Source organism: Podarcis raffonei, chromosome 7, assembly GCF_027172205.1.
Source record: "Podarcis raffonei isolate rPodRaf1 chromosome 7, rPodRaf1.pri, whole genome shotgun sequence".
Lineage (NCBI taxonomy): Eukaryota > Metazoa > Chordata > Lepidosauria > Squamata > Lacertidae > Podarcis > Podarcis raffonei.
This window is the reverse complement of record NC_070608.1, coordinates 21179960-21199036: the sequence shown is the minus strand read 5'-3', so window position 1 is coordinate 21199036 and position 19077 is coordinate 21179960. Positions and strand designations below refer to the sequence as shown.

The following is a 19077-nucleotide window of genomic DNA, read 5'->3' as shown; positions in this document are numbered from 1 at the left end:
ATCTTGTGGTAGAAATTCCATAGTTTAATAACTGTGCACTATTTCTGTCAGGACCAAATGGTGTTTTTTTTTTAATTGATACTTCATTTATTTTTTTCCAATTATAAAGCAATTTATATCACACAACTGTGTAAAAGAGAAAGAAAAACATTATATGAATATATACAAACATATAACCAAATGTTGATTGCTCCACATTTTAATGATTTTAACAACCCTCACATTTTTCAAATGTATTTCGTCTTTAGTAAGATTTGTATGCATTCAAGATGCAGCTACCCATCTCACCTTTGACAGGGTAATAAAAGTAGTAGTAGCAGTAATAATAGTAGTAGTAGTTATTTATTACATTTGTATACCACAGATATAATTGGCACCAATTATTTCCTCAGGTTTTATCAGTGATGCTCACATGAACCCCCTCTCCTTATCGCAACTTTAAAGTAATAAGCTCAGATGACAGCTTCAAAAATAACTGAACATTTTTGTGCACCTAAGCTTTTCCGAGGTGCTGAGTTATAGAGTAGAAGTAGCAAATGTGGGGTGTGTGTGTGTGTGTGTGTGTGTGTGTGTGTGTGTAAGAGAGAGAGAGAGATACGTCTATCTGCTCCCCAGTGTTATAATAATAGTAACAGTGATTTGATTTACTACAGAGGACTCTTCAATAGAGCACAGTGAGTGATGGGCCATCCGTCCTATTTGTAAGATGAGGAAGACACAACTCCCCTTGCCTGCTAGGCTATCAAGCTGGTTTGAAGAATTAGCTGATAGCAGCGTTTTGTTTAATCCAGCCTTTGGTCCTTCCCACTTCATCAGTTGGCAGAGATGAGCAAGACTGACGCTAGCATATAGGGAGGGGACGTTATTCATTGATTGTAATCTATTATCTAGGGCTTCCATATGTCATTCTGTGATGTCCTCGGATGGTTGCATCATCAAAAGAAAGTTGCTTTGATAATGGGGTGCCACGTGGAGCAGAAAAATGAGTTACAACAAAGGATTTTAAAGGCTGCTCCAAGGAGGTTTAAGAGTGAAGAGGGAATTTTATTTGTATAGGAAGTTGGAAGGCAAAAAGAGAGAGAGGCTTTCATGAAGCTTAGGAGAAAATGAAGGGTGAGAAGGGAAATGAAATTGCTTGGGTAGACCATCAAAGTGGCATAATATTGCTGATGAGTGGCACTTGAAGAAAAGCATACTTTCTGTTTGGAAGAATAGGCTTTCCCTAGATTTGCATTAGCTTAGCTTGGAAACCCAAGGCAAAGAGAGAAAGTGCTGCAATTGTGACATTCTGCAGTACCTTTCCCTTAACAAAGTTTAAGGCTGCTTTGGGGTCGTTTCCTTGAGTTACTGGTCCATCACAACCTGAAGGCTCAGGAGGGAGGCCTTCTTCCTGTCCCTGTTTGCGTGCTTGGAGAGCTAAACAAACCTACAGTGATAGCAAGGAGAAGCAGCAGCAAAGGCCTCAAGAGTTTTATCTTTTTTTTTTAAAGATATTTATTGAGTTTTTCTACCTTTATACATTAAAAAATAAAAAAGAGAAAAAAACAAAAAAGTTAAAAACACATAAAGTTTACAATCCTTATTTTCAATAACATATTTCCCTGACTTCCCCACACCTCCCCTTCTCATATTCCAATTCAAATTGTTAATTCAACAAGTTCTTGTCCCCAATTTTTGACCTTTTTATATTTAATTCATTTTAGAAAAACCAATTTTAACTTATAAACATCAGTATTTAAACATCAGTGCTCATTCTTAAAACTTTTTTCTAAAGTCGACCCAAATTCCCTTCCACGAATTCCCCAATTTTCATACTAATAACAAAACAAAATAGAAAAAACAGATTATAATTATGCACCCTTTGGATTCCCAAACCCTACCCCCCCTTTCCCGGTTTCAATCCCCAGCAAATGTCCATCAGTCTTAGTGTACTATCAGCCTGGAGACCTCACGTCCGAGGCTCTTAATTCTCTCTCAATTCCTCTCTGCCGGTTTTTTTGGTAGTCCTTAATATTAAACACCAGATCTCGGAGAAGCTCTCTCCCGATAGGGTCCATATTTCTTCCAGCCAGACCTCCATACTTAAAAGTGGAGCCCGAATCTTGTTTCTTACTCCTTTTAAGTCCAAATGTCCCAAAAGCTCCAACTTTCACCTTAATCAAATTTGTAATCCATAGGTCTTCAGATCTCCACATAAGGAGATCTCTCCATTCTTCAATCTTCAATTCAAAACAGATTTTCATCATCCAGTACTTATTTTCCTTTGTAGCCATCATGTCAGGCCTCTGGCTCTCCTTTGTCATCATTACATCTCCTCCTTCCTTTTCCTCAGAAACAACATATATCTCTTTCTCCACACTCTCAAATCTTTCAAGTTTCTCTTCTTGTCCAGCTGCATGGACTTCATGAGTCAAGTCCTTATCAAATTCAATGAATTTGTTTTATCACCCAGGGTATGAAGGCTATCTGCGGTGAAAATTGGCTCCAAGGTAATTCACTGGCCAATATTGGCAATGGCTATTTCAAAACAATCAATTTTCTCCATGGCACAAACTTTTACCTCAGGTTTCATCAAGGATGCTCACATGAACCCCCTCTCCTTTTTGCTGCTTTAAAGAATGTTATGCGTTGTTATTGAGGAAGTTAAGAAGCTTGCATTCTACACGTACTGTGTGTTTCAATGATGAGTCATGGAAGGGTAGGTTGTATTCAGCCAAGCAAGCTAACCGCTTTATAAGCTCCGCAGGAATCCTTGCTAAATATTCATTCTCTTCAACAAACACCTCCTTCGCTATGATAGGGCTGGCCAGCAGGAGTCACAACTAATTGCTCATTCCACTCTTATTCTTATTTTATGCTGTTTCTTTGTATCAAATAAAGATGTGCAACCGCTTTAAAAACAAAGAGCAAGATGGAACTCTTGAAGATAGGGAAACATTTGTTTTGGGCTTGTTTCCATAATCCAAGGGTGCATATGTTATTGACTTGGGCTTACAATTTACCCAAATAGCCTTGATATCTTTGGGGCAGCCAGGGTGGAACTGCAAATCCCATCATACGCAGCCAACATGGCCAATTGCCAAGGATGATGGTCCAAAAGATCTGTTGTAGAGTGAGCTGGGCAATAAATCACATAGTTCAAAGTTGGTGTTAACACTTTATTAGCAGAAACATGTTCTTCACACATTTGGCTGAGTGTCAGACCTAATGAGCACAGCACCTCATTCCCTGTAGATCTTTCTCCATGAAACCAGTTACTCTATGAAACTAAAGGTCCTCTCCTCCCCATAGCCATTTAGGTCTCCTCCTCTCTGGGGCTTTTTCTAGGCAATTGGAGACTGCACCTGCATGCCCCCTGTCTTTGCTCCTCCTGTCGCTTGCCTCTTCTGGTGCCGGGAGTGGAGGGAAGGGGAGGTTGTCATAGCAGGGGGATGACACACGTGACTTGTCACCAGCCTGACTCATCTCTGCCTCTGGACTTTCCTCCTCCCACTCACCTCAGCTTCTGCCTCTGATTCTGGACTCCTCTCTGCCACAGACTCTCCCTGCTCACAAAGCCTTGTTATCTCCTTCAGCTTCCAGCACCTCCTCCCAGTCTCTGAGCCTTCTTGCGTGCAAGCAGGAGGGGGCAGGGATCTCTCAGGCAGCGCAATGCCTCCCTTCCCAGTGGAGCAGCCCCAATCCCATTCCTACTTGCGTGCAAGCAGGAGGGGGTGGGGATCCATCAGCTGCGAAGGGAGGCTTCCTGTTGCCTGAGAGATTCCTGCCCCCTCCAATAAGCAGCATGAAGCCTCCCTTCACAACTTAGTTTCTGGTGTCAGGGAAGGTGGAGGCAGCCCGGAAGCTGCATCTTAGAGCCCCTGACCACCATCATATGGGGACTTCTGAGCAGCTCCTGAAGCCAGCCAGAGCCAACTGCTCCGGGCTGCTGAGACTGCTGCTGCTGCTTTTCCAGGGGACATTAGATGAAATCCGGGGACATTCGGGGGATGGAATTTGTCCGGGGACTTATTCGCAAATCCGGGGATTTCCCCCGGATATGGGTCTGGTAACCCTACACTAAGCCTTGTTATCCCCTTCAGCTTCCAGCAGCTCCTCCCAGTCTCTGAGCCGTCTTTCCTTGGTGGTTCACCAGCTGGTTCTCCCACCATTCCTCTGTGTCCAACCTGATCATAACAACATCTAGAGGGCACCATATTGACTATCCAATGTGGTTCCCTCCAAATGTCGTTGGACAACGACACCCTTTTGCCCCTGACAGCGTGGCCATCAGCAAACTTCATTTTATTGCTTTCTATGAGGTTTCAGACCTATGCCAATAGTTTCTGAAATCTGAACTGAAACTACTTTCTCGGCTGAGATTTTGATTGCTCCAAGCCACTTTTCTGATCTTGGCTTATCCTTCCTGACTCTCTCTTTTTCTACCCCGTCACTTCTGTATTTGTTTATCATGTATCTCTATTATGTTGCTCTTCTTCCAAAGGATTCAGTGCACACGGAGAAGGTGGCAAGTTTATCTGTGACACATGCACAAAATTACTTCAATGGAGGTTTTTTAGCAAAGAAGTATCAAACAGTGGACTTGTTTATTACCGTGGAGGCAATCAAATAATTTAATCTACCATGTTTGCTTCCTCTCCTAAACAACCAAGAGAACAACTTTAATGCAATTAATCTTTGCAAGTGAACAACAATGTCAAGAAAGGGAAAATTAATTTACTTGATTCAGTCCTTGTACAAAAGCAGTAGCTGAATGTGAAAATTGAAAAGCCACCAGAGGGGTGGTGGTTTTTTGTGTTTTTTTTGGTGTTAAGAGTTTATTTGCCAAATATTTCTTTTCTCCTCGGTGTGCTTTTGAAAGCTTTAATGTTTAAGGTGTAGAATGGTGGAGCTTAGCATCATAATCCATGAGTGACATTTAAGAAATCTAAGATGTGCTGATGAACACAATTTATTTGAAACTAGAGATGTCAAGTCCCAGAAAAGAACTCCAGGGACTCATTAAAACCCACCTTAAAGAAGAGGCAAGCAATACAAGTTCTGGAATTATTTCCCTCTTGGGTTAAAAACCAAGCAGGATAAAAATTACTGGCTCAGTTCCTCCCTATTGAATGTACTGGAGCTATGTCACTCATTATATTCAATTTGGACCAGCGTTGGGGATTTGGACCAGGGTAGGGGAAGTACATAGGGATGCGAGTGGCGCTGTGGTCTAAACCACTGAGCCTTGGGCTTGCCAATCAAAAGGTTGGCGGTTCAAATCCCCACGATGGGGTGAGCTCCCGTTGCTCGGTCCCAGCTCCTGCCAACCTAGCAGTTGGAAAGCACGCCAAAAAGTGCAAGTAGATTAATAGGTACCACTCCGGTGGGAAGGTAAATGGTGTTTACATGCGCTGCTCTGTTGTCGGTGTTCCCTTGCGCCAGAAGCGGCTTAGTCATGCTGGCCACATGACCCAGAAAAACTGTCTGCGGAGCGGACAAACATCAGCTCCCTCGGCCTGTAAAGCGAAATGAGCGTCGCAACCCCAGAGTCGTTTGTGAATGGACTTAATTGTCAGGGGTCCCTTTACCTTTAGGGGAAGTACATTTCTCATGGGAGACCTACAACAACTTTTACCAATCCCCATGCAAAGTAATCACTGTGGCAGGGGGTGGACATTCAGAGGAGGAAAAGACTACCCATACAGGTCTTCTACAGGGGATTGCAATGGCTATTTTCTTCTCCTGCCACCCCTTGCTCCTGCAACATCTTTTACCTGTTCCCCATGCAAAATAATGGAGAAAGACAGTCAGTCTGTAAAGTGGTACCTTGGTTTACAACCATAATCCGTTCCAGAGGTCCGGTTGTAAACCAAAACAGGTTGTAACCCAAAGTGCGCTTTCCCCAATGGGGCCTCCCCCCCCAAAAAAATTGGTTGTAATCCAAAAAAAAAAGGGTTGTAATATAAAAAGGGGGGGACATGTACTTCCGGGTTTGACGTGGTTGTAATCCAAAATGGTTGTAATCCAAAGCAGTTGCAAACCAAGGTACCACTGTATAGCATAGAACGAAAGCTCCCGTTTCCTCAGAGCAGGGCGGGGTGAATTTTACAGGCCCTTGAACAGGCTTGGAAAAATTAGCTGAGGTAATTTCTCAGTTACTCTGAGGGGAGCTTTGGAAAGCTCACGTATTCCAATTTGAAACTAAAGGTTCTGTGAGTTAACGTCATTGGTTATGATGATGGTAATGCTGCTGCTGTCTTGGGGAAATGCAGCAATTGGAAAGGTCTACAAATCCATAAAAGTAAATAAGTGAAATGATGTTGAATATCAAAGCTATCTTTAAAATAAAGTTTGAAGACTCCAGAGAGCACAATGTTTCATGTGTCCCTTTTAAAAATACAAAAATCGTGTTTTCTCTGTGCATTTACTTATTCAGGATTGCTTATTCCATGAATGCAGAATTACTGTATTTAAAAATGAGCATGCACAACCACAAATTTGGGGAGGAGACCAATAGTAGCTCATGTGCTGTATGTGCTTCATTGCAAATAGAACACAAACATCTTCAATTGAAGATACTCTCTCTCATACGCTCCATGTGTATCAAAGCCTTCGTACATTTAGGAGAATAGAGAAACTCTCTTAGTTCTGCAAATAAAATTGTATAAAGTGTTGTTGTTGTTTTTTTAATTTCACATCTCTGCGGGCGTTGGGTTCTCTGACAATTTTACAGCAACCTCATATTTCAGTGTGGTATACAGTGTTCCTGTCTCCTGAGAGATGGTTTTCTTTTCACAATAAATGTTTTAAATCCTTTTTTCTTTTCAGCAACTAAACTGCTGGCTGTTTGATACTCCTACTTTCAAAATGTATTTTGATGGTGGTGTTTTGTTTTTGCTCTAAAACACACCACAATCTTAGCATTGTGGAGCCTTTTTTTCCTCAGAGAGTTGATCCAAAACCAATAAATTCTACTAAGGAGAAAAAAACCACTTGAACTTTTGCAGTTAAAATACAATGCGGTTCATTGATTGACATATCCCCACTGACTTGATGGGGATTGCCTTCATTAAAAACACACACAACTAATTCAGATCTTGTTAACTAGTTTCTGCTGCGGGGTGTGGGTGTGTGCCTCTTTGAAAAAACCAAATCTGAATTAGCTATATTTCCTCCATCAGCTTTGTACAACAAAGACATTAATAGTATGCTATTGCCATTTGTTTCCAGGCTAAAGAAAAAGTCACAGTCTATCGATATTTCTGCTTCAAGTTATGAACCTCTGGCACCTGCCGCTCAACATGCAATGCAACCACCTAAGCCGCCGCCTGTCACAAACACAGCTACATCCGAAGAGGAGCAGAACAACACTGCGAATACGCAACGGCGCAACCCGCGGAGGGGTGAGCTGAAGAGATACTACACCATTGGTGAGCCAGAACACATACACCATATTTCCCCTTAAAAATGTGTAATCTCCTTCAGTGAAGGAAAGCTCTTGCTGTGGAACAATCAATCACATGTTCATTGATTGGGTGAATCAGAGCTGCTGGGTTTTCTGTTGTTCGGTGCGGATTGTTTTCTCATCTGCTGTGGGCATTAAGAGTTTGCCCTTATGCAGGTCACTTCAAGTATAGGTGATATAGGAGTGCCTTGTCATTGCTTTTAGTTTTGTGTTGTTGTTTTTAAAAAAAACATTCAGTTCTGTGGTCTATGACTTCCTATCGCCACCGTTGTTACTGTTGTTGTTCTCCTTGCTGTTCCTTAGCAATACATTCCAATGCTGTCCAGGGTTGTAAAGACTGCGGAGAGAATAATTGGGTGCACTCTTCCCACCTTGGATCAAATCTATGCTGTCAGGTGCCATAAGAAAGCTGCAGAGATAGTGCAGGACAGTGCGCACCCCAGAAATGATCTCTTTCAGCTTCTGCCTTCTGGAAGAAGGTACAGGGTTATAAAGACTAGGAAACAGTTTCTATTCAAATGTGATTTTGGTTTTAAACGCAGTGTAAGGTAGTATCTATGGGAGTATATTGTATTTAGGGGGCAGAGTATTTAGGGGGCTAACCAGGCTGGGATAGTTGGGATAGCAGGCTTGCTGGTTTTTGAATGTCTGGTGCAGATTTTTTTCAATTTCGTTGTTCTGTATGGGACAATGACAATAAAGATTATCGTATCGTAAAGGGAGCAGTAGTGATTAAAAAAAACAGAGCAAGCAATGTGTGGTTCTCTCTTGTCTCAGGGTAGTGGTTGCTGACTTAAAATGGTGTTTGTCTGGTCCTGATCCACTTCATGGTTCTTTCCTGACCTCTTTTTATGGAATTATTTCCCATCCTTTGCTTGTCCAGAGATCCCTGCACAGACTTCTGGTTCATTGCTGGGGATCTAGGGTCAAGATGTTCCAAGACATGTCCACCTACAGAACTGCCCAGTTCTGTTAAGCCTTGCTGTTGTCCTCCATCAACTGAAAGTATGACTTCCAATATACCCAATATATTGCATGGGGAGTGCACTGGTGGTAGGAAAGCTCTCTTGTCAGGGAAGGACCACAGCTCTGTAGCATAACATCTGTTTTGCCTGAAGAAGGTCCCAGTAGACTCCTGCCTAAGACCCTGGAGAGCCTCTGCCAGTCAGAGTAGAGAATGCTAAGCTAGGTAGCCCAATGAAGCACCTTCCCATGTTCCTGGGGAAATTTGTTCTCTTCCGCTGATTCTTCCAATTCAGGGACCCCAGAACCTCATGGCTCCTTGGACCACTGTTTTGACATGTGTAGCAGGGCATGGCATCTGTAGAATCATTTTATTTGTTAAACATTAAACCACAATACTTGTGCGACTCCACATTCATTTTAGAATCGCCATAGTTATTAGGTCGGTTTGCAGCTCACCAGTTTGCCTCTCTGTTGTATTTTAACCTGGTGGTTCCCTCCAAACCTAGTCTCAAACATGGACAGAGGAGGTTGCTAATAAACTGTTCTCTGAAAGGCTCTCTGTCTTGCAAGCAGCATCCAAGCCTTGTTAGTGCATCTCAGTGACCAAAGCAAACATTAGTCTTTAGTCTGGTAGTAGCTTGCAAGGCCTCTGCTTTGTCAACTGCCACTAAGATTCTGGTTGTCCCTAGCCCCGTCTCCCTGGCAGAGGTATTTATTAAATTTATATCCTGGCTTTCCTCCCAAAGGAGTTGATTGCATCAGTATGCTTCCATACAGTGGGAGGTGAATCACCTGGACCCTCCTAGCGGCAATTTAAAGGAAAATTGGCTTTAAAAAAATATTTTGAAAAGTCAGGTATTCAAGTTGTTCGTAACAAAGCTGCCAAAGTTTGAAACAAGCTAAATTTCCTCGATTTCTTTTTAATAAACTTTTGTGCTAGTGTTTAAGCAATCCTTTAAGACCATGAAATGTTCAAAGAACTTTGCTTGAGCCATAAATGTGAGGTGCCATTTCAATACCAGCTGAGCATCCTTTATTACTTTAGGAACTCTGCGCTGGTAGAGAAATGTCCTGAGGTGCAACTGTACCTTAGTGGGAATTAGGTTCCAGCTTTTGCACAGAGCAATCACGAACGGCAAAAAGTAATTTTTATTTTATTTTTGGTCTGGAGCCAGAAGTCTGCCTGGCACTGTGTGGCAAAATTGCCAATCAACGGGAGCTGCATTTTACCATTATTACATGAGGAAAATAGATCAGTGTTTTGTAATGGGAGTCTATTTCCATTTCTGCCACCCCCGAAAGAAGCAAATGCTACTCAAACTAAAGAAAACAACAAATCCGAAAAACTGTCTGTCTCTGCAACTCTTATGAGCTAAATATCCATTGCTCTTATTCATGGGATATGTGTTGAAAGAGGGCTTGTTTTCTGCAGAGATTAAGAGGTGATCTCTGGTGACAGAAACATATAGTGCCATCTTCTCAGTTGTGGGCAACTGGGCCAACCAGGTTTCTGACTAACGGGCAAGCTTTTCTCCTAAGCACAAAGAAAGAATTACCGTATTTTTCAGTCTATAAGACGCCCCCATGTATAAGACGCCCCCTATTTTGGGGGACTCTGATTTAAGAAAATGGGTGGAGATGTATCTGTGTATAAGACGCCCCCAAATTTTTGACATTATTTTAAAGGGAAAAAACCTAGTCTTATACAAGGAAAAATACGGTATGTATGTATGTGAGAGAAAGTAATGGGTGCCACTGATGATAAACATTAGACTAGAGGCTAAACCTGTGTCCTGAATCCACATGTCTGGCATATGATGAAATTCCCCAGAAGCTGCCTTCAAAATTACAGTCTATGTACTTCATTGTACAGAACTTCATGTGTGATGATATCTGCATTGCCTCTGATGATGTGATCGCCAACTACATGACTTGTCCATTGATTTCAGTGGGTCTGTGCTGAGCATGGCTAACATTGGCCCATTTCTTTATTAGATTTATATGGTTGCCTAACAATAATTGGGTGGCTTACAAACAAGACTTTATTAAAAAATACGGCGTTTTGTATTTGCCTTATTAATAAAAGGCTTATTCAGATCCAAAATCTATGCAGTGAAACAGGGTTAAAACCATTCCTTGTCTATTTAATGTACCTTTTAAAATAATTCCTCCAAGTGCTCCGACTATCACCAAAACTTGTAAATTGGATCTGTATGGGTTACTCCATGCAAAGTTGACTGGATAACCTTGATGGAGTAATGCACAAGTCAAAACTAGAAGGAAGAGGTGGCCCTAATGAAGCACCTAACCAAACGCCCCTATCTGAAACCAGTGCTATTTCTCTGGAAAAAGAGGTGCCAGAACTCACCATGAACGCCTCCCTTGTTCTATTATAATGGCAGTTGCACCCACCTGAGAAGTGCCGGAACTGAGTTCTGGCAAGTTCCTGCTGGAAAAAAGCCCTGTCTGAAACCCTACAGGGTTGTTGCCAGTCAATATTGGGCAATACAGTGGTACCTTGGGTTATGTACTTAATTCGTTCTGGAGGTCCGTTCTTAACCTGAAACTGTTCTTAACCTGAAGCACCACTTTAGCTAATGGGGCCTCCTGCTGCTGCCGCGCTGCCTGAGCATGATTTCTGTTCTTATCCTGAAGCAAAGTTCTTAACCTGAGGTACTATTGCTGGGTTAGTGGAGTCTGTAACCTGAAGCGTATGTAACCTGAAGCGTGTGTAACCCGAGGTATCATTGTAATATACTGCAGTAAATGAACCAGTGGCAAGACTCAGTATGAGACAGTTCCCTCTATGCAATATTCTTTGACATCTGAATTCACATTGAAGGTTTAATTGAGAGTAGGAAGTTTGAATGCCTAAAGCAAGTGTATATTGACTAATGTGCGCACCTCAGCAGATTTTGTGGATTGCTGGTAATTAGTGTTTTGAACCCAAGTGTTTGATGTGTTTGGGCTCTTTAGAAACTTTTTGCAATTTCCTGCGTTTAAGATCCTGCTGAAACCCCTGTTTATTCAAGGAGTTTTATGGCTGTTTCTCTTTAAGGTGTAAAAAATGAAGGTTATTAATTGGCAAATGGGACGGGGCTTCGTTTTTCAAAAGAGAAGGAGGCATAAAGATGGCAGTGAAAATGATTTGTTTTACATAAAATGGCAAACTGCATAATTATATGTTTCCTTACTCTTAGCAAATCTGTAAGCAGCCTTGCGCAGCTGCCTAATCGCTTCTCTGCCTAATATGTGAGCAGTTCCCAAGAGACAGCATCAACCCAAAATGTGACATTCTATCTTAAATCTTTGTTGATAGACTTAGGAAGCAGAGAATTAAGTGTTAGCTGTAAGGTTCAGCCACCACATCTGAAACGCTTAACAGCTCCCTCATGTAGTAGCATATATCTGTCTTGTTTTTTGTGGCTTTTTATATGCATTTTACTGCGTGTCATGACGGGCTTGCGAACTGTGTTGTATCGCTGCTGAAAGGAGGATGAGCAGTGAAATATAGGATGCTGTTGGTTGGAAAGAGAAGTCAGCTCCTGGAATATATTTACAAATACTTCTTATAGATTTCTCATTCCTGGCTAACGAGAAGAACATGGAAAACTCCTAGCAAGACAGCAGCTTTGAAACCACTGAGTCTAGTTGTTTGTTGCATTAATAGCATAATTCATGATGGGGTTCAAGGTGCGTACATAGTGGATTGATGTTGCTTCCCATCCTGGCATTGAAGAGACCCAGGCTTCCTTATCTTCCCCAAGGGGAAAGGCCGTCGTAGCTGAGTGGCAGAATACTTGCTTTCCAGGCAGATGTTAGTTTCTGTTTGCCACTGTGCAGTGCTTTGGAGTCACAAGACTCTGTTTTGCATTCCACACATTCCCTACCATTGGAAGTCTCACGGGAGATGGGAGACGGATGTGACGTTATTGGTTTCCTGTTCCTTTGTTTTTCAGTTGCTCTCTGCTCTCACAGAGAGAGGATGTGTTTTCTGTCTGCGTAGTAAGAAATAAAGCACAGCGATGTAGCCATAAATCTCATCACTTCCGCGTGCTGCTTTGATTCTCTGCTGAATGGGGATGTGCCTGGAGCCTCATCAAAGGCTCAGGTCGTTAATCACGTCGGAGGGCGATTCCGGAAGATGGGCTTTATCAGCTGGGTCGCAGCAGAGATTCCGACAGCAGAAGCTCCCAGGTTCCATCCTTGGCACCTCTTAGGTAGGAATGGGAGACTTCTGTCTGAAACCCTGGAGAGGTGCTGCCAGTCAGTGTCACCCATACTGAGCTAGGTGGGCAAATGGTCTGATGTGGTATCAGGCAGCTAGGCACAAGGGAAATGAACCAGCTTCTTCCCTTCGGTGTGTGATTTAATTCACAAGATGTTGCACAACCAAAGTGTTGTGCAGCCTCTGTTCATGGTTTTTCACAGTGATGGTGATGATGATGATTTATTTATACCCCACCCATCCGGGGCTGAGTTTTCCCAACCACTCTGGGCTGCTCCCAACAGAATATAAAAAATACGATAAAACATCAAACGATAAAAACTTCCCTAAACAGGACTGCCTTCAGATGTCTTCTAAAACTGAGATGTTTATTTCTTTGACATCTGATGGGAGGGCGTTCCACAGGGCAGGAGCCACCACCAAGAAGGCCCTCTGCCTGGTTCCCTGTAACCTCATTTCTCGCAGTGAGGGAACCGCCAGAAGGCCCTTGGTGCTGGACCTCAGTGTCTGGGCAGAATGATGGGGGTGGAGATGCTCCTTCAGGTATACTACGCCCAGGCCATTTAGGGCTTTAAAGGTCAGCACCAACACTTTGAATTGTGAATGGCCTCAGATGCCCCTAGTATACAAGCAAACCTTAAATTACTGTCTTAAATAACCAGGACATAAATTTAAAGAATAAAAATGGATTCCATCCCCCTCCCCCCGCCCTCATTCTGATTATCTAGCTCTTCTGACTCTGTGCCACAGATTTAACACCGTTCCTTCTCTTCAGGAAAACACGTGGATTTTAATTTTGTGTGTGGAGCAGAAATTAGTAATAATGACAGAGAATTCTCAAGGCACAAATATACAGTTGCAAGAATTAATTGGAGAAGACATAACTGCTGAACTAGAGGTTGCAGTGTGAACATAGGCCCCACCATTGTATACCCAGATGCATACCCTCCAACATTTCTCCGATGAAAATAGGGACGTCCTCAGGAAAAGCGGGACATTCCAGGATCAAATCAGAAACTGGGATGGCTTCTGTTAATCTGGGAGTGGGCCTAGGAAATAGGGGCACTTGGAGGGTCTGTAGATGGCATAGTAAAGTGGAGGAAACACACACACACACACACACACACACACACACACACACACACACAAAGTACCATCTTCTAGCACTGAGTTCTTCTTACAGGAGGCAGTGATGTAGTTAACAACTGTCTCACTAATTTAACTAGGCCAGCAAGAGACTTGACATGAAAAGTTTACCTTCTTCCGACCTTGTTGGTACATTGTTCTCTGCCAGAAGCAATCAATGTCTTAAGATCAAGCAACACGGGCTAATCGTTACCATGATAAATGGATTAAGAAATTGCATTAACGCATAGCGTAAGTAGCAGGTCCTCTGCCCCCACCAGTTGTCTCAACTGGATTTGCTTCTTCCTGGGTGGCATTAATTCGTAGCACGCTAATCCCAAACCACATGGTTAAGAGTCAATATTTATTGGATAATGAGCTGCATATTCAAACAAATGGGCAAATGAGAGGAATAATTAAAGTGGACATCATCATTCGGCCCTCCAAAGCTAAGATGCATTTCAAATGGCAGTTTAGCAGAGTTTTCTTCTTGTGCCGTGTTCATGGCAGTCTGGAAATGTGCATGATAGTGCTTAAAACACACACACACACACTGTAAATAAACTCTTCTTGCAGCAGTATTAAGAAACCTCCTCTCTGCTGCCCTGTTTCAACAAGAGAGGTCAGTACACGGAAGCAGCTTTCCACCTGCATTGCTAATGGGGATCTGGATGCACATATCCACTTGCATTTTAATGTTTATTTGAGCTGCCTGCCTGCATCTTCTGCAGCAAAGTGAGACATGTATCTGTCTCCTAAGTCACTGCTGGGCACATGCAACTGGTTCCCTAAGACTAGTTTCATATAGCCAGTGAGATGTGTATCTACAGTCAACACAGAGTCAACCGCTAATCTCTCTCTGGTGGAAATACAGTGGTACCTCAGGTTAAATACTTAATTTGTTCCGGAGGTCCGTCCTTAACCTGAAACTGTTCTTAACCTGAAGCACCACTTTAGCTAATGGGGCCTCCTGCTGCCGCCACACAAATTCTGTTCTCATCCTGAAGCAAAGTTCTTAACCCGAGGTACTATTTCTGGGTTAGCGGAGTCTGTAACCTGAGGCGTATGTAACCTGAAGGGTATGTAACCCGAGGTACCACTGTAACATAAGTTGCCTCATCATAGTTATTTCCTGTGCTTTCTTGCATTCTCTTAAACCATCACCTGCCAGGAACCAAATGACTCCGCCAAGCATTGCAAGGCTTTCTTCTGAGTTGGCATCTTTATCATCAGTTGGCTCCTATCTGCAACCCCTTCTGCCCACTCGGACTCAAGGGAAGAGCCTCAGCCTTGGACAATGGCAACAATCAGCTGCTCTAGGACCAGCGGTGGTGCTCTATGATGGGACATTCATCATTAGGAATAGGTTCCCATTATTAAATAGTACAGGCTAGTGCAGGTATGGAGAACCTTTGGACCTCTAGATGTTGCTGAACTACAATTCCCATCAGCCCCAGCAATCATGCTTAATGGCAGCAGTAGTTCAGCAACATCTGGAAGGCCAGAGGCTCCCCACACCTTGGCTAGTAAGAACACCATTAGCATTTTGAAGGAAAAGAAATCACAATTCAGGCACAAAGAAAGGTAAATAGTGGCAACGTAATGAATTGAATGACTGAAAATATTTATTTCACAGCTTTCCTAAACATTCAAAGAAGGTAACGGTAAAATATAAAGAAATATATATATATATATTAGCAGTTCAGAAGTCCAAAACAATGAAACATCATACTGAAACAAAACGAAGCAGATAAAACCAGTGAAGAACAGAAGCTACAGTATAAACCATCAGGTGGACTTCCATGAAGCTACTAACAGCCAAAGGCTTCATTCTGAAGCAGATGTCCATGGGACAGGCCTTTCTAAGGAAGAAGTTCTGGAGCCTCAGTGCTGCCACTGAGAAGAACCTCTTCAATAAAAGAGGAAGATGCCTTATTCCAAGTCAGGGCCATCTAGCTCATTATTGTCTGGCTCAGTATGGGCTAAGCCTACCTGAGATGCCAGAGATTGAAGCTGGAACCTTCTGCATGCAAGGCGATTGCTCTACCACTGAGTTATGGCATTTCCCAGGCAAACATTTTGGACGCAAAAGAGGGGTGTTGTTGGTTATCTTGATAGATTAGTAGGTTTATATTTAAGGACGTAATGCTCCATAACATAAAGGAAACCCTGAAAGAAAGGAGCACACACAACATATATTTATATTTGCACTCATCGGTGAATTTGCACCGGTTTTGTTCTACTTTTGTCATGCCCCATACCAAAACAAACACCCAGATACTTCCAACTCTAATTAACACAACACAATAAAGTAGGACACATACATTCCTGACAAATGCACACTGCTTTTATAGATAAAAGGTAAAGGTAAAGGTACCCCTGCCAGTACGGGCCAGTCATGTCTGACTCTAGGGTTGTGCGCCCATCTCACTTAAGAGGCCGGTGGCCAGCGCTGTCCGGAGACACTTCCGGGTCACATGGCCAGCGTGACGAAGCTGCCCTGGCGAGCCAGCACCAGCGCAGCACAAAGAAACGCCGTTTACCTTCCCGCTATAAAGCGGTACCTATTTATCTACTTGCACTTAGGGGTGCTTTCAAACTGCTAGGTGGGCAGGAGCTGGGACTGAAAGACGGGAGCTCACCCCGCCGCGGGGATTCGAACCGCCGACCATACGATCGGCAAGTCCTAGGCACTGAGGTTTTACCCACAGCGCCACCCACGTCCCTTGCTTTTATAGATAGATTGTTCCAATTATTTTCTTTTGAATGTGGGCTCATCTGGAGAGGAAAAGAAATCGTCTCTGTTTTCTGAGCACTCGTCTACCTGTTTGTGAGTGATAAGCCAACTGTAGCGGACTTGGTGCAACCTGTGGATAACAAAAGTAGTTTCCTTGGTAACAGTAGGGATGCAAAATTCTGTGTGGGTTTTTTTTGTTTTTTATTGGTAAGTGCTCTTTTTGTGGTATAGACATGGGGTTCCTAAATGAGTAGTTTACATAAGAATCTGTACCAATTTTGTTGTTAAATCTTAAAAAATTAACAGAAACCCTTTAGTATCAATTCCAAAGTGTAACCAAGTTTAAGTATATGTAATTGTATTTGTAATAATAGTAATAGTAATAGTAATAGTAATAGTAATAATACCCTGCTCATTTGGCTGGGTTTCCCCAGCCACTCTGGCCGGCTTACAGCATATATAAAAACATAATAAAAACATCAAGCATTAAAAACCTCCCAATACAGGACTGCCTTCAGATGTCTTCTAAAAGTTGTGTAGTTCTCCTTGCCATCTGAAGGGAGGGTGTTCCACAGGGAGGGCACCACTACCAAGAAGGCCCTTCGCCTGGTGAGGGAACCAGCAGAAGACCCTCGGAGAACCTCCAAGAGATTGGGGTGGAGACGCTCCTTCAGGTATACTCGGCTGAGGCTGTTTAGGGCTTTAAAGGTCAGCACCAAAACTCTGCCTCTACCTCTGCCTTCCTTCCTGCTGTGTCTTACTATGTTCTTATGACTCAGTCTGCCTAATGATAGGGCCAACCTTGCCAATGGTGGCTAGAGAATGGGGGCACTGCTCAGTGGGACTGATACAGCAGAAAAGCTTATACAGTCATACCTCGGGTTGAAATTGCTTCAGGTTGAACATTTTCCAGTTGCTCTCCATGGCGACCCGGAAGTAACGAACCGCATTACTTCCGGGTTTCGCCACTTGCGCATGCGCAGACGGTCAAAATGATGTTATGCACATGCGCAGAAGCGGCGAATCACAACCTGCGCACGCGCAGACACAGGTTGCATTCGCTTCAGGATCCCGTTCGTATCCAGAGGTACCACTGTACTTAATTGTTGAATGGAGGCATCTTGTGTGAGGTTCCCTCTGCTCACAGAAGGTGCCTCTATGCAGTTTGGAACAAGGCCTCGGGCCACAATCCTAAATGCATTTGCCAGAGGAATTTCCTTTGAGCTTTGTGGGGTTTGTTTCTGAGTAAACCTGCATAGGATAGTGTGGCAAGCCTCAAAGCTTTCCCATCTGCTTAAGGCAGAGGTTTTCAACCTTTCTGAGTCCACGTCTGCCTTGACCAACTACACTTTTTCTGTGGCACCCCTGTGGGGCTCAGGAGCCCAGTTATGTCATTCCTTGCCTGCCGAGCTGGCAGCCTCTCGCCCTTTTTCAAACACCCTCCTCCCTTGTGGAGTGCTCCCTCAGCCTCCTCTCCTCTCCCCTCTCCTTGGGAGTCCTCCAGGCAGCCTCTGCAGCACCCCCTGGTCTTTGAGCTGCCTCAGCTCCTGGCAACCAGCACCCTCTGGTCAGTCCCAGAGGCACCATTCACCTGGGGAGCTTGTAGCCAGGGCTGCTGCAGCAAACAGCTTTGCAAGGCAGAGATGCGAGAGGGCATCAGAAGAGGGAGGGAAAGAAGGAAAGAAAGAAAGAGGGAAAGAGACTAGGGTTGCCCTCCGCACCCCTGACCCCTGGGTGCCACGGCCCACTGGTTGATAACCCCTGGCTTAAGGGGAAGTTCTGTCTCTTAGCACATTATTATTATTATTTTGCAAATGGTGGGGATTATTTCTGAGCCTGATTTTTCTGTTCTTTTTTTGTGCATTTACCACTTTATAGTAACATTTAGGATTCCATATTGATTCGAGGCAGCCACATAGGAGCATGTAATGACTTCAGGCCATCAAATATTCAACATTTATGACAGCTACCGTTTTGTAAATATAGTTGCTAATTGGCCAAATAGGTTTTTTTTTGCGTGGGGGGGACGACTATATAACAGTAAGCAGCAGCAGCACACCACCAGTCTGGTGACTCTAATTGGTATGCCAGAGCGATTTTAATTTTTAAAAATCTGTTTAATTTGCATAAGATAAAATGTGCATCCTTCTCCGGTGCTGTGAGGGGAAAAAACAAAACAAAACACAGGCAAGAATAATCCGCTGCTGGAGTTGTTGATATAAGATGTCAAGGCTCTCGCTGACAATATTTTTTTGCTAATGGAATATGAGCATATGTGACTACTTAGGTATGTAATTAAAAACTTTTGTGATCTGCTGACACTTTGAATTATCTTGTTTCCTTAAAAAAAACACACCACACTGAACAGTAAGGAAATTCATGGTATGCTTGTTTACTTACATTATTCTCATAGCCATGCATTTCTGAAGAATCGTAATTTGGGGATAATTCTTCAAGGGAGGGTCTGCCTAGAACAGGCACCCCCAAACTCGGCCCTCCAGATGTTTAGAGACTACAATTCCCATCATCCCTGACCACTGGTCCTGTTAGCTAGGGATGATGGGAGTTGTAGTC

The 19077-nt window shown here is 43.2% G+C and overlaps 1 protein-coding gene across 3 annotated transcripts in view; it reads left to right on the top strand.

Moving 5' to 3' along the window:
* Positions 1-19077, top strand: part of OXR1 (oxidation resistance 1) — a 235889-nt gene that overhangs the window by 121952 nt on the left and 94860 nt on the right. For all 3 annotated transcript variants that reach the window (XM_053395448.1, XM_053395449.1, XM_053395447.1), the window contains exon 4: positions 7213-7412. In XM_053395448.1, the coding sequence (XP_053251423.1) occupies positions 7213-7412 (200 nt within the window). The remainder of the gene's footprint in view (positions 1-7212; positions 7413-19077) is intronic.